Here is a 24,355-nt window from a genome sequence, read left to right as displayed (position 1 = left end):
TTAGAAGCCGTAGGGAACCCAATGGTATTACTATATGCATCTTACAAGCATTTAAATGTTGGTGATCTTGAACATTGCTCTGATTTCTGAAAGAAATACAATTCCCATAATGCAAATTAAGAATAACCCAGAAATAGATAACCCTTGCTTCCGCAGAAAGATACCTATAAAATAAAAAAAAGTGTTTCCCAGCTCGTAATAATGTTTCACATTTAAATAGAGGACAATATATTACTGTTGTATTGAATTTCATAATTATCAGAAAAGCATGTGACAAAAGAGCAAAGTTTTTTTTTAAAAAAAGAAGGTAAATAAACTCATACTGGTTTTACTTCGAAAGTGAAAAGCACGTTAACACCGGAAGTGAGACGTTTGTTTTTGGTGTTTTCAGAAAACGTGATAGCATGTGGCATATTCATTGATAGAGAAGGCCTTGTTATTCTGTTCAGCTTTTCTGCTCCCCTTTTTGTCGCTATTAGGGAACATACTTCGTTTTGAAACGAGACTTTTGTCTCTAGTTTTCAAGGTAGGAGCGGAAATACAAGTAGTAGCTTTCAACGTAGCCAATGTTAGCAGTATTAGCATATCAAGCTAAGTTCTTCGTATCATTAATAAATTATGTACGGTATTAAGAATATGACCGCATTCAGAGGTAGCATATTCGAGTGTGTTTGCTTTTTTAAATCACTTTTGTGACTCTTTGTAGTTGTCGACACTTTGATAGGTGATAGTTAACTAAGTTTGGTTAATGTGCAGCAGTGTTTCCAGGTGTAACACAACGTTCTGCGATCATGCCATTTGCGGACTATGAAAGGATTTCCGTTTATTTTAAAAACATTTAATTAAGAGTTTCCAAATGTAGTTATCTAGCTTTTCTTTATGTCTACAAGTTTATTCATTTATCGGTGTATCGAACTCTGTGAATTTATTTTTTTACCAGCCATGTGCAAATTATGTCAGTAGTCGTCACAATAATATCGCAAATATCGTGATAAAACTGTGAAGACCATATCGCCCACTCCTACGTATTAGTAGTAGTATTTCAACATGACTAATTTTTTTAAACAAATTTTGCTTTCTGTTATGTGATAAATCATAGTCTTACCCATCTCTATTTGTACTGATTTTGTTTTCCCCTCCTGAGAATTAAATGTTTGACAAAGTGTGCTAAAGTGTGTGCAGAACAAGTACAGAATCTATTCCGACTTTTTTGTAATTACTTTTTTCTCTTCAAGCTGGCGAAGAAAACCGCTACCCATAACTTAAAATGTCACAGGCCACTAAACGCAAACATGTTGTGAAGGAAGTTCTGGGAGACTTCATCACTCCCACGGAGAACCAGCAGATTGTGAAGGTAAACATTTTAATGTACAGGTCATAAACAACACTCAGGAGGACGTTTTAACCATTTCCTATCTCCTTTCTCCACCTACACACTCTCACAGGTGACTGGTAGCCGTGGCAACAACCTCCACGAAGCGGTCACGGCTCAGGGCGAGACGTTCCTAGTTAGCATGCCCACCAAGTTCCGCAAGAACATCTGGATCAAGAGAGGTGATTTTAAGAGTAGGATTATTTTTCTGAAAATGAAGTCATTGAGCCATTCATAAGTATTTAAAGATGTCTAATGGGGCAGTTTGTGTTTAAATATACCCATTCTACCTTCGGACTAATATTGTTTTCATATCTTTACCAATCTTATATACATCTTACTACCCTTTCAACATCTTCAAAGAAACAGTCACACGACTGACACTGCTTCATTTAAACCCCCCACAATCCTGTGCTGCACTGCTATCTCTGTCACATGACCAAAGACCTCATGACCAACTTCCTCCCTGTCCAGAAACCAACGGCATAATGATGTTAATAAATATCTGTTGGTAATAGCGACCCAGTTTTCTTTACTGGAGCGAGACTTATATGTTAAAAAATGATGAAGATCGGCCGATGTGCCTGTGTGTTAACGTAAGTTGCATTTCCATCAATTATATAATTGCGCAAATTAGTTCCGGAAAAAAATTCACCCAATGTAAACGCAGCAATTTTGAAGAAAAAAAAAAACGCAGTTTCCACAAAAACAAATAAATGAATTGAGCTCGGATGAAGCTGTTTTTGGTCATATTGAAATTAGCTTGTTTCACAAAACTTTGATGGAGACCCTTTTTTTTTTTTTTTTTTTGCATCACACGAGTCACATGATCAACAACTGGATGTTACTACATGCAGTCACTAACAGAAAAGATGGAGACGACATCTTGTTTTGGGAATATGGGTATTACGGGGGAACACCCTATATTGTGTTAAGAAGTTAGATTATGATCACTGTAAGTTAATATTTGCTTTAAATCCTTTTGTTATAGATTAATTTCCTGCATAATTTCATTCTGTTTCTCAGGTGATTATGTCATCGTGGATCCTATTGAAGAAGGGGAGAAGGTGAAGGCAGAGATCAGCTTCATTCTCTACAAAGATCACATTCAGTACCTGCAGAAACAGCAACTCTGGTGAGTAGAATCCCAAACCCCCTCAGAGGGAGAGCAGTGGAAGCCTCCTAAACCACGGAGTGTCTCTTTAAGGCCCGAGGGTTTTATGGAGGAGCAGTCATCGCAGGACAAGACGAGCAGCAAGGAAGAGGAGGCGGAGGGGAGAGATGATGAAGAGGAAGGAAGCGACTCGGAAGATGACGACAGTGACCTCTTCGTGAACACAAACCGCTGTAACTACCAGTACAGTGAGAGCGAAGATGAGGACAACACTGAGGAGGAGGAAGAAGACGAGGAGGAGAAAAGGACAGAAAATGGATCATAGCAGCTTTGTGAGCTGGAAAGATCCAGTGACTCTCTGACTGATCCTGATTCCACGATGATTTCAAACGTTTGTTCTTTGTGCAACGGCTCCCTCTGCAGGCCGGCTGTGAGAGAACAGCCGAGGGCTGGAGTGGCTGGGCTCCTTCAGTGAACCTAATTGTTGCTGTTTCTACCAAAAACAATCTAAAATGTTCCAGTGAAACTTAAATACACCTAGAATCAGCATCAGATATGTTCCTGTCTTTCCTTCTAAATTCCCAGTAAAACTTTTAAGCCTAACTTTTCAGGTTGGTTTCTACAACAACCCTAAACTGCAAATTCAACTATCGGGTTAAAAATGTATTTAATCTCCAATTATCTCTTTAATGGGACAAATAAGTCAATAAAAAGTGTAAACAATGGTTTGCTGAAATAAACATATTTTGTCAGCTTAATGGTTACTTTGCCCCTTTGCCGTTCTCCTGTTTTGTTTTGTCACGTTTGAAAAACGTGACAAAAACTTTTTCTCCCAAACAGGGAAATGTCCTTGAGTTGCTTTTATAGCCAATTGTTCAAAATGATTTTCTATGATTTACTGTATATGTTATGGTTATATTACTTCAATAAATGGTGTTTACCAGCAGGAGTCCATTCAGTTACTTTGGTTTGATCAGTGATCCTGGCTATCAAGGATCGTGTTGCATTTAAAATACAGTGTCTTCAAAATAACCAAACTAAATTGGGGGATTTAAAAAGGGCCATATTATGTGAAAATTTTTATTTTTTTTTTTTTTTTAGCTTTACATTATTCTCTTCCTCACTCAGCTCCTTCAGACTAGCCAGCAGCAATTAGCAAACACCTGTTAGAACTGCACATCTGCTGAGCTCAGCATAAGAACCACTTCTCAGTGTGACGCTGGTAAAAACGATGTCAAACTGAGAAACGTGACATTCTGAAGGCAACAGCAGGAGCTTCTTAAACCAAGGCACTAATTTACGAAGTCATATTTCTTTTACACCATATTTGATATGTACAGCGTGTTTTTGTTTTAGACAATTTAAGGCAACACAAATTACTTCTGACAACAGCAAGTTACTTGATTGTACTAAATGATCCCATGTATCACTTATTAAAACAGCACAGCAAAATAAACCCCACTGAATATAAAAATATCTTAAAACAATTTAAAAAAAATATACATTAACAAAGTTCCTACAGACAAATAGAAACTGATATAGCTGGTGAACTGTTGGGCGATGTAACGTGCCATTATCACCTTTTTATTGGAGATGCTAACATTATCAAATGAACGCAGTTGTGATGCTAATTCTGACCCAGCAGCACATTTAGGTTTAGCAGAGACGTTACCTCTGAGGCTGCATGACCAAAACGTACCACTATTCTCAGTAATTTAGCTTCTTTTGTAAACGGCATCAACAATGATGCAAGAAAGCAATAAATGCTGTGTGTTTTATTGCACATGCTTGCAAGACCTAGGTATTTCTCCATGATTCTGAGAATTCCAAATACCAGTGAATCCAGCTGAACCAGTCCTGTGGTTAGTGCATTCACCCCAAATGTCAGCCTTGGTTGTATCACAAGTATTAGGTAAAAGCTAAAGCTTCTCATCCTGAAGCTTAAAATTATTAAACCCACAACAAAGCTCAATGATTCGACTTAAGATACAAGATTTTTTTTTCTGCACCACTTTTAAAATAAAATGGACAGTAATTGTTCAGATTTAAGTAGGGTCATTAATTTGATTGCATTTACTCAGACAGCGGTGGTTACTCATACAGTTTATATGAGCAACATCCTGGAAGGTGTGTCAATACTTACCAAAGAGTTTTGTTTTCCATTTTCAGTTTAAATCAGCTCTGTACAGGAGCCTGTATTAATTCAAAAATAATGGGGGAAAAAATGATGAAACCAAGAAAATAATGGCTGTGATTCACACAAAGGTTATGCAATAAAGGAACGAGTTGTTCCAAGAAAAGCAAAATTGTTTCTTTTCTTTTTCAAGAGTCCAACAGTGGGAGTGTTGAAGCTTCTCAAACAGGTAGTTACATTTCTTAGAAGAGCAACTCAATGTGTCTTACGAAGAACATGTATTGTGTGAGTGTGTGTAATGAACCTTTTGTTTATGGCTGATGTACCGTTGTGTTGACAGAGGTTTTTGTGATGTGATCAGAGGGCTAAGCTCTGCAAACACAGCAATTCGTTCCTCCGAGGCGGGGCGCAGTGGGGAGGAAATTCCTCTCAACCGTAACTCTCTGCCTTGAAAAGGTCGTGTTAACCGGGAGGGGAACTTGTTAATAAAACTCCACGACGTGATAAAGATACTTGACTGCAGTAACTGTCTGTGTTAAACTGTGATTGTTTCTTAGAGGAGTATTTAAAGCTCTGAACTGAAATACGGATCTTATTAAGGTTATATTGTAACGGAAATCATATAATTTCATTAAGTTTTGGGGGGGAGGGGAATCCACAAAATATCGAGTGGGGAGTATTAATACTCATAAAAATCCCTTCAAAGTGCTTATCTTTTAATCACCATCGATCTTCATCTTTCATGCTTTATTTAAACTTTCAAAAAATGTAAATGACTGCATCTGTCTAGTACTTTATCAAAGGGCTCCAAAGTACTTCACCCAACGTTCAGCCATTCACCCACTCAAACGCTGATGGTGGTGAGTTATACTGTAGCTGCAGCTGCCCTAAGAGAGACTGGCATTAGCAAAGTTTGGTAACACTTTCTTTGAAGGGGTGAGAATAAGACTGTCATGACACTGTCATAAACATGACATAACACCTGTCATGAACATGATTAAGCCTTCATGAATATTAATGACTGTTATAAAGCGTAATTTGGTAAATTATGACACTTTTAATACAAAGTTGACATTATTCAAAATGTCTTTGTTATGACAACTTGACATTAACCAATAAATCATTACTGTTTAAACTTTACCTTTAATAACATAAAGTTACCTGATTTTTAAAGTGCAATCAGTAATACTTTTATAACAAATTTATATCAGTAATGATTTCTTGGTTAATGTCAAGTTGTCATAAAGACATTTTGAATAATGTCAACTTTGTATTAAAAGTGTCATAATTTACCAAATGACACTTTATGACAACAGTCATAAATATTCATGAAGGCTTATTCATGTTCATGACAGGTGTTTATGAGAGTGTCATGTCAGTCTTATTCATCCCCCTTCAAATAAAGTGTTACCCAAAAGTTGCTCTTGAATCAGAGCCACTGGGAATGAAGACCACCACCAGTAGGCAGGTGAAGTGTCTTAAAGACACAATGACTGAGATGGGGGAAGGTTCAAACTGGCAACCCAACGGTTATTGGACGAAACCCAACCTCCTACAATGGGTCATCCGAAGACCATTCCAGAGGTACAAAACAAATATCTATTTGTTTAGGTAATTTCAAGAAACCATGATTGTCAGTGGAGCTCCTGGAATTACTTTAATAACCCAAGAAAAGGAAGTACAATCAACAAATGAAAAAAGTTTAGGAACAAGCTACACTCATATCTAAATTCACCTGGAATGGGAAGAAACCTCGTTTGAAATTGAGAACACTTTAACGAGATAAAACACTTAGGGGCTTAGGTTTATCGAATCTTAAGATGTATTTTTGGTCCTTTGTGCTCCGACCTTTGCTTGTATGGTTGAATCCTGAGGCCTCTGTGTCTTGGAAACCAATTGAAGAAAATTTATCCAAAGCATACAGACTGGAAGACTCTGTGCATTCTAATATACCTCCTAAAGAGGCTAAATCACAATTAGGACCCATAATTTCTTCTCTTCTTAGAACCTGTCATTCTGTGCTGAATCACACAAACACCAACCTGAAATGGCATAAACACTCTCTTATATTTAATAACTTTTCTATCCTCATTGGAAACAAACCATTCTCCTTCCCTAGTTGGAGAGATAAGGGTGTCAATGTCCTCAAAGACCTTATGAAAAATGATGGCCTGAGTTCTTTTAGTGGCCTACAAACTGCGTATAACTTACCAGGTTCTACATTCTTCTTTTATTTATAACCACATCGGCCATGAAAGTGTAAGGTATGCCTTGGGGTGTGCCTCTTCCAACCCATCCCTTACAAGAACTTCTTGCCTCATCGGATCAGATACGTGGCATTGTTTCTAAATTATATAAATTCATTTCGGATCCTCATGCCAGGCCCCCTGTAGAAAATATATGGGGGAGAGACCTCTCCTTTACGGGAGATGTAGAAATCTGCTAGGATACAGTATGGGAGAACTTCCACAACACATCCAAAAATCCTGACCACTGGCTTATACACTTTAAATTTATCCATAGGATGTACTTAACCCCCAGGAAATGTCATGCTATGAAAATGATCACATCTCCTATTAGTGACCTATGTACACTTAAGACTCCAGGCTCTTTTATGCACATGTATTGGGATTGTCCTAGTGTGGCTGCTTTCTGGAGACAAATCTCCACTACGTTGAGTGATTTGCTTAAAGCTAATATTCGATTATCACCATCTTTGTTTCTACTTAATGACGATTCCACTTTAGAACTTTCCTCTCAACAAGCATGCGCTTTTGCATGCTATGGGCGGGACTCACTGTAGCTAATAAGATGTTGGCTCTACGATGGCAACCACCACACCTATTGCCTTGGCAACAATGAGCCAACTCCTTCCTAGATATCCTTGTGATGGAGAGATCAGTGGCCAGGATGCACACGGCCAGTCAAAAAACAATTAGAGCTTGGGATGCAGCTTATTCTTTGGTTAGAGAAAGAGTGAAACATAATTCTATGTAATTCTTTTAATATGTAACTGTAAGTGATGACTTAATCTTCGCAACTGTCCACTTCCATATTTGTTATCACTTTGAGATCCTTGGGAACAGGGTAGGGGGTCGCCATGGGGTTGAGGGTTAGGGGTCACACTGCTTTTTCTATTTCTATGTCTTATTCCACCTATTGTAACTATACTGTATTGTACATGTTGTTGTGGATGTAAAACAACTAAAATAAAAACATGTGATTGCAAAAAAACAAAAAAACAAAACAAAAAAAAAACAAATGAAAAGTTTTCCAACGTGTGGAAAACACATTGAAGCAGTCACAGTTGATCAGAACTGTTTTTAACATAGTTTTTTCAGATAAGAGTCCAGAGCTGAGCTTAAACACTTGGTGACGGTGTTGCTTTCTGTTTTATCTTCTTGACCGCCCTCAGCGGTACACCCTGACATTGTTCCCTCGTGTCTTTCAGGTCAGCCCACAGCTCGACTACTTCGCTGGGGCTTCGCTTGTGGACCAGAAGGATGGTGTGATATGAACACGGCTGTGCCTCTTCCTTCTCAGTGAAGTCGAAGGTGAGGAAAGCCGGGTGGTGGATGGGTTGGGCGTTGAGCCGAATCATGCACATTCCGACGTAGACGTCGTCAATAGGAAACAGGTGGATTATTTTAGAGATGTTGTGCAGGCGTCTAGTCAACTCCCCAGAGTACACCACCCCTCCTCCGCCCGCGTACATGGGGTAGAACCCCCTGTAGAAGCTCTCTGGGATAAAATACTTTGATCTCCTCACTCGGTTGGGCAAAGCAGACCCTATCACCTCGCCGACCATGAACTCATGCAGGGTGTTGCGGGATCTGTGCTTCTCTAGCTGATCCTGGAGGTAGCTGATCAGCTTTGGGGTGTTGACGAAGACGTCATCGTCTCCCTTCAAGACAAAGAGAGGCTTACTGCAGTGGCGTGAGAACCAGCTCCAGAAGAGCACGTCCTTCAGAGTCAGGTTAAAAAACGTGTCTTTGAAATCCCACTGCAGAATGTCTCTGTGACGCTTACTTTCTGCTCTCAGTAAATGGGATATGTCTACACCCAGGTCTTCTGGAGTTTCTTTGCCCAGTAAAAATACCCTTCGGATGTATCCTCCGCCCACATCTCCGTCGCTGCCGTTGATCCTCTGTCCCTCCACCCATCCGACACGACCCCAAGTCTGTCGAATGACCCGTCGGTTCCTGAAGTTTAGCGCCGTTGACTTGATGGCAAAAAGAATCAGCGGAGGCTCCTTCTCCTGCTCTGACTGAGCTCCACACTCTCCATCTGGTTGGATGAGGATAGGATAGTTCCTCTTGTGCATGCTGCTTGCAAATTCTCGTACCTGCTGTGGCAGTCTCTCAAAATTCTCCCTCACGCTAGCCATGCTGGTAACTTCAAAGTAGCTTTGGTGCAGCAGAGACTCGTCAGAGCTACTTCGTTCTAACAACATGTCGGACTTTTCTTTGCGGATGATGGGGTTGAAACGGTGGTCGACGTGCCGTTGAAGCCGGTTCCACAAGGCATCGCTTTGCAGATGCTGTTCCCAGAAGGTTTTAGGGACAGAGGGACCGCTGCCGTTGCTCGAAGCACCTGCGGCTACAAAATGGGGGCTTGCCAGATTTGGGGAAACCATGGCGATGTGTCTCAACACCATTGAATTCATGTGCAGATAAATGGTGATGATGGCGTAGCTGTAGAGCAGGGTAAGGCAGCAGCATGGCGTACACACGCAGATCAAGATGTTTCTCAAGCGACAGCAGCGTCGTGCCATCCAGCTGGGGATGAATAGAAAAGTTGTGTTAGTTTGGAGAAATCCAACGGCGCCAGACTCTTGATATAACCGTTCCATGTTTACCTTCGTTTGGAGTTACAACAATATGAATTATGTTACGTTTAGTCAAACATTCTGGAAAAATTCAATGCTTTGCAAACATTAATAACACATGATCTTATTCGCAATTTATCATACAACCAAAAACTTTAACGTGTTAGAATTTTACTGGTCTAGCACAAAGAGAAAATCTAAACTAATCTAAAAGATAAACTAACAGTTTAGATGGATAGTCATTTGTTTTTCCATACAATACTCTAGTGATAGTTTTTAAGTTTATTAATTAGCTTTTCACTGAACTTTTAACATATTTTAAAGATTTCTTTCAGCTGCTTAAGTTTTGGAAAAGTAAATTCTTCTTTCAGAACAAGGGCAACATGTTTTCATTTACATGTGCGGCACATGTGTGTATTTGAATATCAAATAAAGTTCCAGCTCTGCCCAAATCATTTGTAGCCCAGGCAATTTCAAACTAGAAAGCATAATCATTCAAACAGAGTTTGTTTGTTTGTTTGGGACAGTTTGTGACAGTTTGTGACACTCAGTTAGATGATCAAAACCTGACACACGCTTTATAACTTAGGCCTCTACGACTTTGTTTCAGACAATTTGGGGCGCTCTTCATGATCTCAGAGAGTTTGAAGACATTATGATAATTGGCATAATGTATCTTACTGGCTACTGGCTTTCTAACCACACAGCCAGACAGAGACCTGAAGAGGAGCAGCAAAAGCAAAGCAGGGAGATTAGCAGTGCCAGCTAATAACTGATACCATCCAGGAAAGGTTACTTTGGAATATTGTCTCTGCTGTCTGGAATTAGCATGTTAGCACGACATCCAGGAGGCTGTCATACAAGCAACAGTGTCTTCAGACAGAGGTCTCTTCAGAGCCGTTGAAATACTGACTGCTACTGCAGATCCTTCCTGCCTCTCTGTGGATACTTTCATCATATGAGCTGCAACATTTAATTTCCCTTTGGGGAAAATAAATCATTTTTGAGCAAAATCGAGCTGTTCACTATTGTTCTGATGAAATTAAACTTTTCCTTCCTCTTCACAATTATTTTCTAGAATTTGCTGTCTGTCACAAAAACCCAACAGGACACTTTAAGATTTATCGTTGTAACGTGGCAAAATATGAAAAAACAAACAAAAAACAACAACAACAACAAAAAACATTGAATCAATTTGGAAAACTGGGCGTATGTTGGACTAACTAAGCTTCTAGAATCATTCCTGGAAACTTAAGAATGTGGTTAAAGCACGAATTGTGTAATTTAACCTGATACTATGCTGCAGACATCAGTGATTTTTATTTATTTCTAAAATAAATAAAAATAACACATCAGAGTAGCAAAATAGAGAATTCACATTTAGAGTGCGACGATATTTTGGAGTAACTTTAGTAGGAAAAACTACACCAAAAAAGGTGGAATCATTACAAATAAGCAGTAAAACTTCTGTTTCACAGTTGATTTTTCCTCATCACCTTGCCTGTGACATCCACTTTGCTATAAAGCCACACCTTCAATTTCACAAAGTTGGTGTAAAATCACATAAAAAAGAAGAAGAAAAAAAAATACTCCACGCACTGTAAAAGTGTAAAACACACTCATGAGGTATTTTCTAACTTCTAACAGAAATAATTTGTCGATCAAAACTTTGTGCGACTGTGAATGAAAAGTTTCCTCACCCGTTTCAAGCGGAGTCCTGCTGGCTCAGTGAAAACTCATCCGTTTACTGGAGCTGCAGGCGTGAAGTGGAGGCGTTCCGTGGCCGACGGAGCTGAAACTAGAACTGACCTGTGAGGTGGCTTTGGATGAAAGGGAATTTGTCAGACTGCTGATGGATACACCCACCATCAGGCAGGCAGAAACCACAGAGCAAGAAATACGATGTTTCTATCTCCAACACTAATGGCCCAGGGTGAAACCGCCGGCCGGACCGGAGGCGGGCCAGTCGCCGCTGTCAGGTCGTCTTTAATCTAAATACAGTTTACAGCAACTTGCATTATTAGATTTTACTTCGAAAATTGACAGGGTTTTTCCTGCAGGGCTCGTTGTTTGCTTCTGCATTGTTGTATTATTTGGTCATGGCCCTTGGCAGAGCAATTGAATAATTGAAACGTCACATCATCCAATTATAAAAGGAGTCTTACAGCTTGCAGGAAACCTCCTCGTTGGCATTCCTTCCATAGAAACCCAAATTCCCACCAAACGAGTAGGCCCGTCTTCCTGCGGAGACGTCATCCCGTTGAGCAGACATTCCCGCCGAAGCCATGCACTCTGCAGGGCGAAGAGGAATCAAGAAAAACAGATTTTTAGAATGTTTGTCCCCAAAAACAACAAAAAAACAAACAAACAAACAAAAACCTCTGACACTTGTATTGCAAAACTTGTAGAAAGAAAAACCAAGGCCATGAAAATTTCCAGAACAAGAATGTTTTAACGGTGACTGAGACGGTTTATTGGTGTCAAAATAGAAGGTTTTCACCACAACTGCAGGACATTGTTTTACGTGTTGCAAGTTCGGAGGCGAGGGGCCTTTCCCACATTTACTGATTTGGATTGAAATTTAGGGGAATCTGCAGGAGCCAAGTCAATGCTGGTGTGCTCCTCAAAACCACGTGTTACATACAGCATGAGTGTAATTAATGAGACCGTTTTAATGGGGCGTTCTATTTTTAATAAATGTGAAAAAAAAATCTCAAAAACCTTTTTTTTCCCCACATTGTCATGATGCGGTTTTTGTGTGTAGAATTTTGAGAGAAGAGATGAATTTAATACAATTTGGAATAAGTCTGTAACAAAGTGTGAAAAGTTGAACCTTTTGACTGAAAACTATGAAGTGATGTAGTTTAGGGTTATTTACAAGGATGGGTCCCCAGGGGTGGAAACTGCTTTGGTGCCCCATCCACCAAAGAAAAGATATTTTGCTAATGCAAATTACAATGCGTCATTAGGTTGCTCTGTACATAACTGGGTATGAACTGATGATAGTAGGCCATGTTATCAAAAAAATAAAATAAAAATAAATAAAAATCTAAAAGTTCATTGTTTTTAAATACTTGAGTTTTGTCATGCAAATATCAAATTTTATTACAACTCACCTGGTACGGGCCTACGACCATAACTTATCATTTCTCGCATCAGGCGTCACTTTTCACATTGACATGTCTGTGAAACATGCGTTCATTAATATAAAAAAAAATTAAAAAATTTAAATCTAAGAGATCTAAACTCCTAAAATAATTGACACCCTCTCAATACAAGTTGACTGACTGACGGACGGACGGATTATAACTTAAGTTGCTTTATATTTAAACCTTTTTGGTTTTTCCATGTCCTGGATGACTGACAACATATAAGTAGATAAAAAAAATGAATATCTGGGAAGTATCATAACTTAAACCTAACACTCAAAGCACCAGGGTTTTTAGAGTAAAAATATTCAGATTTTATTTTGTAGTATTAAAGGCTCTATGTTGAAGATGGTAAGAAATATATATTTTTTACTGTCAGCTGCTCTGACAGTAAAAAATAGGAGGAGCCCTTCACCCCCTCCCGAAATCTCCCACTCCTTGTGAGGTTTTCATCTCGTTTCTGATCAGAAACAAACTTCTTAGCCGAAAGAAAATCATCTTAAGTCTAAACCCGACAGGCTTATGAATAATTTTAGGCTTACTTGCACATATTAGATAACTCTTCTTGAACACTTGTCCATCATAGGCTTGCAAACAGTTCTGAAAATGTTCATTTCTAAAAAGAATACAAAGAATGTACATTATACTTCAGTAACTAACATTTCATAAACCAAGAGTTCAGTTCAGATTAAGTTCAAGGTAAACACTGCCCTCTAGTGATGCAATGTGAAACTGGAACCCCATTCTTAACTTTTTTTTCCCAGACTCAACAATTTGTCACTTTTCTTTCTTTCTTTTCTTTTTTTTTTGGCAACTTTTGCAAAGATGACAGGACGTTTTCAAAATTGTAGGAATAAAGTTTTATTTTCCATATGAAGGGGTGGTTTTGGATTTTTCTTCTTTTACAAGTAGTATGTTTTTGATAAAACTTGCAAAAAATTTCCTAGCATATTCCAAGAATGATGGACATGAAGAGAAGGGGAATTTATTGCTGGATGTTTAAAATTATGACATTTTTTTTTTACTTGTTTATTGTTAATATTCTTCTTTTATTTTTTTTTACTGAGTGGAAAAACAATTTGCTTGCTGCTTTTTCCATGCACCCAACTACCAGTACCACTAGGACATGCAGGGGAGGGGAGGGAGAAAAGGGTGGAGCTGGAAGTGAGGGAAAGGAGAGGGAATTGGCAGGTAAAAAAGACAAACTGCTTGACAAACAAACGTTGAAGGGCTGTGTGTCTCTCTCTCTGTGTGATTGTGTGTGTGTGTGTGTGTATTAAAGTTTGAGTGTGTGTCAGTGTGTGTATGAGTGACATTTATGTGTGTATGCAACAGGTGGGTGGGGAAGTGTGGGGTGAGGAGAAACAGGGTGGGGACGGGGGAGAGAAGTTGTTAAACATTTCGACTAGCTCTAGAAGCACACTATCCTCACTTGCTGATTTTTCCATGTTGTAAAATCCCGGACTGATTACAGTGACAATACGATAGAACTATAGGCGGAACGTTTTTTGGGGGAAGGAGGGAAAAATACCCAAATGATTCACCTCTACTGGGATTCCGAGCGGGATTTGTCACCTTGGTTTTTTTTTTTTTGTTGGTTTTTTTTTAAAGATACTCTATATCTCTGATCCATGCATCGTCTGTGGAAGGAAAGAAAACAGAACCTAAACAGGGGAACGAGTTCTATGGGACACAGTGACGTTCATCCTCAAAGAGTCTCCAAGGGGTGGAAGAGTTTTGGTCGGCCTAATGTGAGTGTGCTGCTCTGTGTGTTCCAGACGAGGGGTTTAAATTTCTCCGCTGGTTGCTTTCGGATGGTCTTAAGATGGTGAGAGGAAGACATGACGGCGGGAGATGGTGGGAAAAAACCCCCAACAACAACAACAACAACTCCTGTCAGGCGCCATGACGAAGCAAAAGAAGCTCAGGCGATCAAAATGTCAGAATCACAACTGAGGACGTTTTAACCTGGATTATCACACACACCGCCACACAAGTGTGCTTTGTCGCCTCTTAATTCACGTCCAAGCTGTGCCACCCACTACCGTGACGAAAACACGTGGAAGTTTGGAAAAGAAAAGACAAAAACATCAGGTGCATCTCAGTAAATTCAAACGTCATTCAAATGAATTCAAAAGTGAAACTCATATGGTCTGTCAGAAGCTGCGTTTCCTTTGACCAATAATTGCGCAATTTCAAATTTGGAAAATAAATTTGCTCAATGGAAACACGCCATTTAAAAAAACAACTAAATTTTTGATAAGACGTTTTGCATCGAAATTGGTTTATTTTTGAAAAACTGCAATGGGAACACTAATCATGCCACACCAGTCATGAGATCGACAATTGGTTGTTACCGCTGGCGCAAAACACTAAGAAGAAAACAGGAAGTAGTGGCATGTTTTTAACGACTCATGTGAACAAGCTTATTCACATGTAGTTTTAATTGCGTTTCTCATTTAATGGAAACACAGCAATTACAAAATTGCTTTTTTCCCCCCAACATTAGCAGAAATATCGACAAAGTTTTGCGCACATTTCTAGCAGAAAAGAAGCTAGAGTTTCTCCTAGAAACTCTAGCATTTTGTTCAAACATTTTATTATTGTTGATTTTGATAACTAATGAAAAACCAGATTTCAGGTGCTCGGAAAGTTTGAATGTCACAAGACCAATTAAAATAATTCAGAAATACCATATTCTAAAAAGGTTGCCTTTGTACCGCAGAGTGAATGCGTTCAGTAGCTGAGTCGGACTTCTTTTGCAGCAATGCTGTGTGAAATGAGAGCAATCAGGCCTAATGGAAGCCTAGTGCAGGCGAACCTTGGCTGAAAAAGCATGGCTGGAAGTGCGTTGGGGTGTCAAGTCCTGCACAGAGCCAGATTTTCAAGGATGTGGGCCCCTGGGCTGGAGACAGTTTTGGTACCCTATCCGATAAGGAAATATTCAATTACTAATGCAAACTACAGTGAATCAGTAGGTAGTCCTAAACACCAGCAGGTATGAACTGATGCATCATAGGTTTAATACGTCCTCAGCCAACAACTCCATGTTGTTCCCAAACAAATCTGTTATTACTTCATAATGTTCAAATACTTGAATATTTATATTAATAAAAATAATAAAACCCACATGATTTGGGCCTACGTGTTCTACATAAGGTAGAGTGTTTGCGAAACATGCATTCAGTAAAAAGAATAATAAATAAAAAATAAAAGAAAATCTTGGGGCACCCAAGATTTTTGGGTGCCCCCAATTTTTGGGGGGCACCCCTCCTCCCTATAAAATTGGGGGCCCTGGGCTATTGCCCCTGTAAGCCCTTTCTACAGTGTGGCGTAACTCCTGCGGGAAAATGAATAAGAATGGAAGACATTCTGTACTGACTGGAACTGATAAGCACAGCGGACTCACATCAGCAGAAACGTCACTGGACCTTAAGCAGAGTGGATTCTGAGCCTCTCTGCTCAAACTCTGGGACACTGACTTCAAAGTGAAATGCAAAATGCACAGCACCTTTTGTATTTTCATTGATGGTCATTGCTGGACAACTGGCGAGTCAGACCTGCGCTGTGAGGCCATAATATAGTACTCCTGTTGCACATTCGTTTTATTGGCATGATGCCAAAGCTCCTGCATCACTTTGCATGCGAGATAAACAATTTGATCACTTTGGATTTGCAAAAATGGATTCTGAATGCTTTTATACACCATGTATAAACAACATGTGCAATCGTTATGGAAACAAGACAAACTCCTGGAAACTGGAAGTTAGCCATACCTTCTGCTGGGCCACTAATTACTTAGAGGAATAACCTCTAGATTGGTATTTGATCCACAAATATGGGAAAAAATAATAACATAAAGACATGGTAATGTCAAGGCAAAAGTAACTTGCTCCGCTCTGTGAACTCCACACTCTTGATCCCAATTAAAACAGCATTCAGAGAGGGATCAAAACAGGTTATTCAAAGATTAGCATGGACTTGATGTTTCACAGCGAACACAGAGCTGGGCATGTTTACATTTTAAATCTTTTCAAATTGTTTTCTGTGATATTCTAATTTTGGAAACCAAAATTTTGGGCTCTCATTAGCTGTAAGCTAGCCTAGCCATGACCTTCCTGCACATTTCCACTCAATTATGATCTCGCTTCACAGCACAGCTCTGTTCGAAACAAATAACACAGAACAAGGTGCTTATTCTTACCAGGCTAGCTGTAAGCTACAATCACCATAATTCAATTCAGCCATGGACTCTGATGACATTTTAAATGTTATAAAGTCGATAAAGTAAAAAACAAGCAGACTACAATTCTGAAACAACGCAGGAAAATCAACGTCTTCGTTCACAGCTTCACATTCTTTTCGCTGATTGGCCCAGTAGAAATCCTACCGGAGCCAATCCTTGTAAACGGGAGAACTGTCTGAAGCGAGAAGATTTTAATGGAGCGGAGAAGCACAGGAAGGCAATGACCAGGCTACTAAATGCGTCGTTTTGTGTGTAACGCCTCTTCATAATATATGAGTTCCACTTTTCGAATTGACTGAACCGTTTTGATGACATTGTAATTTTCTGAGCTGCACTTGGGAGCCGGGATGACGTCGTCCTCTCGGTGTGGGTGTGGCGTGAGGCAGAATTCCTAGCAAGGCCCCGGATGTGCCCTCAGCACAACGGCGTTCTCCGACTTCACCGCCAACATTTTTGGATAAAACATCTACACGTGCTCACTTACATACTTACATACATACAACTTTTTGAATATTAATAATAAGAAAAAAAAATCTGTGAATTTCCAATACCGTTCCCAACTTCAGCGCCCTAAACTTGTGGCTATGAGTCTTTTTTTTTTCTTCTGTTAACTTGACGGAAGTGAGTGCGGGTGGGCGGTGGTATGGGTTCTGGCCTCGTGGACTGATCTGATACTGGGATGACGGGGACGGTGGAGGGGGCCGGGGGAGGCTCGGTCTGCTGCGAGTCGTTCGGCTGTGATGCGATGGGGAAAGTCCTGAGACACAGTGCGGCTCTAAGCTGCTGGCATAGGAAACGGGCGGGAGGCCAGGCAGTCCACGGGAGGCCAGAGTCAGGCTGGATATTACAACTGGACTGGTCGGGTTCAGTTCGGGTCGGGCGGCTCCCTGGCTCGCGCGAGGGAGGTGCTTACAGTGCAGTGGAGCTTCTGGCAGCGTGGCGACCGGCGGACGCGTCAGGTGAGGGACCGCAAACTAGGCTTTATGAAAATCTCACACACACACGCACACACTAATGTAATGACAGCACCCTGAACATCTACACGGATATCTGAGGTCGCCGTCCCTCTACATACGACACCTGACCGCCCTTCTTTCCGACAGAAACTACGAGAAGATGAGTGACGGGCAGCAGACATGGACGCGGCTAATGACAGATGCGTGTTCGTCAGAGGAATCCACCCTACACATCCGGCTGGACCACAGCACGGGGCGAACTCATGTAAACAGACACCTTGTACACAGAAGGAATCGATATTGCATGATGACATAATCAGATCACAGTTCAAAAAGAGGAAGATCCCAAATCAGAGCAAAACGTAATAATAATAATAATAATAATAATAATAATAAAAAATAACAAAAACAAACCCAAACCAAAGCATTAGGAAGGAAGAGGGTTGGTCTCTATAAAAATGAGGAGTCTTTATAAGAAAAGCTACAAAAACTCAACGGGACCTCCGACTTCAGCATACAGCAAAAGGCACCACAATATTATTCTATTTATCTAACTTGTGAAAAAATTGGCACGTAATTCTCCTTTTTTCATCTCTCATAATGCTGTAAATCAAAAAACTTTACATATAAATATCCCCCCGTTATAAAAAAAGTCTTTGCTGTTAGCTAGTAGACAATTTTTGCTGAAATGAAAATAAATATTTCATTTGTTTAGAATATCTGTCTGTTATACAAAATAAAAATATTTCTCCTAGGTGCAGGTCTCTAGTCCACTGGTTCTGTGAAGGAGGGAGGAGAGGAGGTGTGTGAGGTGGCGGGGGTCGTGGCGGGACGGGACAGGACGGGGGTGTTATGGGTGGGTGTCGGGGGAGGTCCGGTCTTAAAGGGGCATGTTGTCGGCTTTGGAGCGCTGTGACTGGGAGCTGCGGCTCTGCCCGTTGCTGCGCGCGCTCGGCCGACTCAGCCCACGGTGAGTCCGTGTGTCCGCGCCGGACGACGAGCGGTACCCCGAGCCGGTCAGCGGCTGGTCCATGTTCATGTTCTGCATACTGAGGAAAGGCGTGCTCTCCCCGTGAGCGTCCTCGTCCTCGTCCTCTTCCTCCTCCTCCTCCGACTGACTGAAGCTCTGTGAGCTGTAGTCCCGAAAGCCCGCTGAGCGCTGGGACGTGTGTCCGTTGAGGCGGTTGCGCCGCGGCCGGCGCCGGCTCCGGATGGGTTCCCGGGAGGAGGCGTACTCTTGCGTCGTCTCGTAAGCTTCGTCGTCCGGGAGGTGGTAGGGGCTGGACGGTAGACTTCCTGTGCTCTCTGTCAGGTAGGGCCGCCGGGGTCGTCTGGGCTGCCTGTATAAACTTCCGTCCTGGTGCGAAACAAGGGGAACGAGTCAGAGAAATCTGATGTTTGCTGAGAACGAAACTTCAGAAGCAGTTAATCGATAAAATATTCGATAAGTATTGGACATCTGCAAATCCTTGAAATATTAAGTTGGTGCAGAAACTTCAATGTATTTTGCAATATAATGTAGTGAGTGACAAAAATATTAATCACAACACATATTTTCACAGTGTTCCAATTTTTTTCACAGCTCCTAGGCTTTTGCACATCTTTTGCCTGTCATGATAGAAAATTCCACCTGGCGGCCCGTCACTTTGAAAAGCACTGTTCTGACCAATCACGATCTTTAAAAAGATGAATGATTTTGGCTTATACCAATTTTTTGGTCTGCAAAGTTGCTAGCGACAAAGTTGCTGAGTCGGGCAACAGAGCAGTGACTGTTGCTAACCGCACACACATGCAGACGTGACATGGTGGTCGTTTCTGTCAGTCGGACACAGAAGTCAAAATCACAGTTTTCAGATTTTGTTGTAAACAATTTTGAAAATCCTACACCCTTGTCTTCCACTTCACAGTAATGTACTTTAAGAGGTCTTTCGTTCCTCGTCTTGTTTCCCTGCTACCGCCTAATGACATCGCTAAGTGTGCGTCATGTCTGCCTACGTACTTCGGGGCATCTTAGCAGTGGTTGGTCGTCGTCTCTGTGGTAAGCCGCGGCAGCAGGGGGCAGGGAGAGGGCGTGGCTTGTGTTGGGCGAGGTGATCTGGAAGGTGGGCACCTGGGGCGGCAGAGGTGGGTAGTGGAACTCCACAGGAGACAGCCGCGCCGGCGTGGTCAGCGCCGACACGTATCTGGACGGAGAAAATAAAGACAAAAAGCAAACAGAACAGTAACTGAAGCAGCAGAAACCATGAATCTGACTCTCAAATCAAGATATTTTAAGATATTTGATCTCACATGGCTGCTGAGCGAGTGTTTAAAGTACCGATACAGACATTTCCCCATGACTGTGATGAATTAGTTTTATCCTTCAGTTACCGCTACATTTGTGTAGCTATAAATTCAAATGTGAGCTGGGTTAACTTTTACCTTGTTGTGTGTTTCTACTAAAGTGGTTTAAGAACAAGAAAACAGAAAGCTGGATGGAAACATCTCTGAGACGTCAGACACCGGGTGTTTTCACACCTGATAGTGCGGTGGACTCAGTTCCATTGGAGGTCAAAGGTGCAACATTTGTTACATGTTCAGCTGCTGAGTTTTGCTTTCACACTGCACTGTATCAAACGATACAAGCCACTTGAAAAATCTGTTCATCTCCTCGCCTGTGGTGGCGCTGCACCAAGAACCACTGAAGGAAATGACACAAAAACCACTGAAGAAGATGCTGAGCTCAGCTTCCTTCTCCACAAAATGTAAACCAAAAATGGAGTGGTGTCAAATTTTGTAGGATTTCTCTTTTGTCTTTGGTAAGCAACCACGAGTCGTTTCTCCTGCTAGCGCTATCCCTAGGGCTTTTGTTTTGGTTGTATTTACCCACAATGCCCAGTGCTATAGTCCACTTCCTGCTTTTGGAGCAGTCTCTGGTCTGTTCAGCATTCACACCGCACCAGAATTCACTTCAGTTGAACCGAGAACGAGGTATTTAAGCGGACCAGAGTTTGATCTGGACTTTCTGACAAACCAGAGTTCCGTTAAAGCGAACTAAACATGGCTGGTGTGAATGCAGCCACTGTCTCAGTGATTCCCTTCTTGAATCATTTGACATGTAGTCGAATGATTCAAGTTCACATGTTAAATAAGCCGAGATCACCAACGAACCTCTGATACAGAATATATGTTTGATAACAAAATCATGTCAATGTCAGCTCTTGCTTACATCACACTTGTTGTCGATGCAGTTTTAAAGATGACAGATGCTTAATGATTTAGTATTCTGAACCAGTTGTCCCAAAAGAGGCTTTTCTTTACCTGTCACTGTGAGGCGAGTCTCTTAGAGAGTCGTAAGAGTCCCCGTACTGCATCCCCATTCCCGACACGTCTGTGCAACCGTAGTTGGCGGCCCGCCTCGCCATGCATGCCGGGCTGCTGCACTTACTGGTTCCCACGGAGCTGGAGAGCCCACCCGACTGGCAGTCTGAGTTCACGCTCTCTGTCCGCTCCATGCTCCACGTCTGCTCCTCGTGTCTGCAGGTTAGCATCAGGTGTGAAAGGTTACAGCAGCATTAGCAACGTGGAGCTGTGTAAGTCGAAAGCATAAAAACTACGGAGATAGGTTAGGGCCATAACTATTAAATCAATCACTCAAGTTTATTTGTGTAGCACATTTCAACAACAAGGCAGTTCAAAGGGCTTCGCGTCATAAAAAACAAAGTCATTAACAATTGAAACATTACATTTTGCCGAGTGCCGTCGTTATGGCACTGTTGGTATCGAAACGTTGGTTGGTGTTTCGTTTATTATGGTTCAAAAGCCACTCTAAACTTTTGGGTTTTTAGAGTACCGGTAGATTTAAAGGAACTCGGTGTTTTGCCTGTTTTCCAGTTTTCCGGATGTTTGTTCCAGATTTGTGGTGGATAGAAGCTGAATGCTGCTTCTCCATGTTTGGTCCTCCTGATATTTGCTAACTTGAAAATAAATGATTGAAAACTGACAGAAAGGAGAGCTAAAATCGAAAGCTAACTTCTGATCTAGAACTCCGAAATGAAAATAATGAATAAAAAAAAAAAACAAAGTTAGAGGGAGTGAAGCTAATAAAATAAATATATTGTCATATTCAGTAGCTAAGAGTATTAATGAAACGTTGTCCAGGTGGATCCAGTCTCTCACCCAAAGATATCGACATCAGCCACAACAAGATAAAGACAATGGATGAACGGATGGATTCACTAAAATTCTTGGAAGCCTTTAATGCTGTTAATTAATCGTAATTTTCTGCTTACAGTTAATGAAAACACAACATTTAAAGATTAGAGCATCAAACTATTTTTAATACTAAAACGTGTTCTTTAGGAAAAGTACAGCTGTAAACCGTAGTTGAGCTACATCAAAATAAAGACATGCTGACATGTTAACAAGCTAATAGCTCTGTGGTGTTTGTAGCTTGTGAGCTAGCAGACTGCTACAGATGCCTTTATCTTCCTCTTGTGACAAGAGAAGAGTGACAAGACTTTGTCTGCTGGTTATGTTTAGCTACCAGCGATGATGAAAAGCTGTTACTGTGTAAAATACTGCCACAACAGACAACATTAACTCGTAGCGCTGTTAGCTCTACAAGCTAACTGCCAGGCTTACAAGCTAGTCTGTTTCCAGACATCCTACTTTCTGGAAAAACAGAAACATTAAACCTACAAAGAAATACATTTTGAAAGTGTAAAAAAGCATATAGAGGGAAAAAACATAAAATTGAAAGCTGTTAGAAAAATATTTATCGTATACATCGCCACCATACTAGAATGATGGCCTGTTTCAGTTTTGCCAAAAGATGATACATAGACCAAAGGGAAAAAAAAAAATCACTTTTGGCAAAAAAAAACTTACATAGTACAATATTAAAGTTAGGCCTCAATATATGAAAAGTTTAATACAAAAATACTACATGGAATTACATTTTCATTCAAACTAAAATGAAATTTTGCTTCACTTTTAAAACTTTTTTTTGTTTACAGAGTTCAAGATAAAAACTTCTTTTCATCATTTTGGCACTGATCTTGCTCCATAAATAATAAAAACTTTTAATATGCCACAGTTTATTTTTAAAGTACAAAACTTTTATTGGACTGGTTGATTTTGCTGCATCAGTTGATGCCTTTGCCAACACACTTGGCTGCTCGGCCGTTTATTGTGTCCAGGTGTCGCACGTGTGCGTGTGTGTGTGCGTGTGTGTGTTTGGCCTACCTGGAAGCATGTGAGGCAGTGGTGGAGTGATGGGAGCGGGTTGACATTCGACTGCCTGCATAGTTCCCAGCACCCTCCGCTCCATGGCTGATCACACACTCCGTCGTCGGGACGCTCTTTGGGATGTACTGCAAAATCAAACATAAAAACATGATTCACTGCATTTCCTGCCTCCCCATCTTCTAAACTCACTCGGCGAAGTGGGGCGGACGATTAACACACGCAAATTACACAAATGTAAATCTGACAGCCATTACAAGGAGATGCTTCGGCATTTTATCGGCCTCCGTCTCTGCTGACTCATGGCCGTTACGTCTCCAGGAGAGCGATAGGTGTTTTTCTGCTCTCTCCTTAACATCTATCAAGTATGTGGCACTAAATGTCCCCCCATGTTGTCAGCGGATCAGAGTTTTAATAACACAAACACCCTCTTGGAGGCAGAGCTGCACTGAGGGCTAAAAGAACTTTAATTGTTGTGTTAAATTTTAAGTCCCAAAGTGAAACAGGCTCCATCAGCAGCGGCGGCTAAGCAGGCAGCCGAGGCTTACTGCGCAGTTTGCCTCCTTTGTCCTTGCTTTAGTATTCATGAATTTCCTGGGGTATTTCTTATAGACACCAAAATTATAATTAAAGGGCAGTAAAATTTAATTAAACACAATGATATATCTACTCTTATTTGAGCAGTTGCTGTAGGCCTTTGCTGAAGATTGGACACCCTGTAAAAGCTCAAAACAAGAGATAAAATAACAGCTATTTTTAACGTGATGCTACATTCATGTTTGGTGGGAAAAAAACTGAAAATCTCTAGACCAAAAAGTACCTTTTTCGCTATTTTGACCATTTCTCATTTTCTGGAAATAAATATTGGAATTTCATAGACATGCTGTCAGCAGCTCATAGAATAAAAGAACAATGTTCATTTTACTCAAACATTTATCGGTAATGAGTAAAATCAGAGAAACTGGTCGTTTTAAGTGGCCTCTTAATTTTTTTGCAGAGCTGTACATATTTAAATTCTAGCTTGATTTGCAAAAGTACTGACACCAACTGATTGTTTTTTTGTTAGTTTTTTTTAAAGTTCCGTTGCAACCACAAGAATTTATGTATTTTATTGGAATTTTACATGACGGTCAAACCCAAAGTGCCACATGACTATGAAATAGAAAATTGCTTAGTAGTTAATTTTTTGTTCTTTACAAATAAAGAAAATAAAAGTCAGGCATTAGTTTGGACTCCACCTCCATCCTACATGGATACGTTGCTGGTCTGGCTGCAGTTCCAGCTGTAAGCCTTAGGGTGTTAGGGTCTCCACCAGCTTTACACTGAACAT

At 40.7% G+C, this 24,355-nt stretch overlaps 3 protein-coding genes and 1 long non-coding RNA gene across 7 annotated transcripts in view; 2 read left to right on the top strand and 2 right to left on the bottom strand.

Moving 5' to 3' along the window:
* The first annotated feature begins 352 nt into the window (after window positions 1–352).
* eif1ad (eukaryotic translation initiation factor 1A domain containing) lies at window positions 353–3,435 on the top strand. The gene is made up of 5 exons (XM_007568356.2): window positions 353–526; window positions 1,236–1,354; window positions 1,446–1,554; window positions 2,399–2,507; window positions 2,580–3,435. Exons 2-5 carry the CDS (start codon window positions 1,268–1,270, stop codon window positions 2,809–2,811), a joined length of 537 nt encoding a protein of 178 aa, XP_007568418.1. The 5' UTR covers window positions 353–526; window positions 1,236–1,267; the 3' UTR covers window positions 2,812–3,435.
* A 1,843-nt stretch (window positions 3,436–5,278) lies between these two features.
* Window positions 5,279–10,917, top strand: LOC107838208 (uncharacterized). Of its 2 annotated transcripts, XR_001664269.1 has the most exons (4): window positions 5,279–5,484; window positions 6,056–6,204; window positions 8,072–8,174; window positions 10,059–10,917. It is a non-coding gene; the product is annotated as an uncharacterized LOC107838208 (long non-coding RNA). The 2 variants fall into 2 exon arrangements; XR_001664270.1 differs by lacking the exon at window positions 5,279–5,484 and having other exon boundaries at window positions 6,041–6,204.
* On the bottom strand, window positions 7,610–15,173 carry LOC103149277 (N-acetyllactosaminide beta-1,3-N-acetylglucosaminyltransferase 2-like). Its single transcript, XM_007568355.2, has 2 exons — window positions 11,149–15,173; window positions 7,610–9,398 (listed from the first exon to the last, which is right to left on the bottom strand). The coding sequence occupies exon 2, from the start codon at window positions 9,392–9,394 to the stop codon at window positions 7,982–7,984; it is 1,413 nt and encodes a 470-aa protein (XP_007568417.1). The 5' UTR covers window positions 9,395–9,398; window positions 11,149–15,173; the 3' UTR covers window positions 7,610–7,981.
* A 948-nt stretch (window positions 15,174–16,121) lies between these two features.
* Window positions 16,122–24,355, bottom strand: part of LOC103149276 (pro-neuregulin-2, membrane-bound isoform-like) — a 68,181-nt gene continuing 59,947 nt past the window's right edge. For all 3 annotated transcript variants that reach the window (XM_016679806.1, XM_007568353.2, XM_007568354.2), the window contains 4 exons: window positions 23,026–23,153; window positions 21,100–21,315; window positions 19,799–19,982; window positions 16,122–19,156 (listed from right to left, as the gene is read on the bottom strand). In XM_016679806.1, the coding sequence (XP_016535292.1) occupies window positions 18,680–19,156; window positions 19,799–19,982; window positions 21,100–21,315; window positions 23,026–23,153 (1,005 nt within the window). In that variant the 3' untranslated portion in view covers window positions 16,122–18,679. The remainder of the gene's footprint in view (window positions 19,157–19,798; window positions 19,983–21,099; window positions 21,316–23,025; window positions 23,154–24,355) is intronic.

Source organism: Poecilia formosa, unplaced genomic scaffold (assembly GCF_000485575.1).
Source record: "Poecilia formosa unplaced genomic scaffold, Poecilia_formosa-5.1.2 Scaffold221, whole genome shotgun sequence".
Lineage (NCBI taxonomy): Eukaryota > Metazoa > Chordata > Actinopteri > Cyprinodontiformes > Poeciliidae > Poecilia > Poecilia formosa.
The sequence above is the reverse complement of the archived record's forward strand: the minus strand, read 5'-3'. Positions and strand labels throughout refer to the sequence as shown.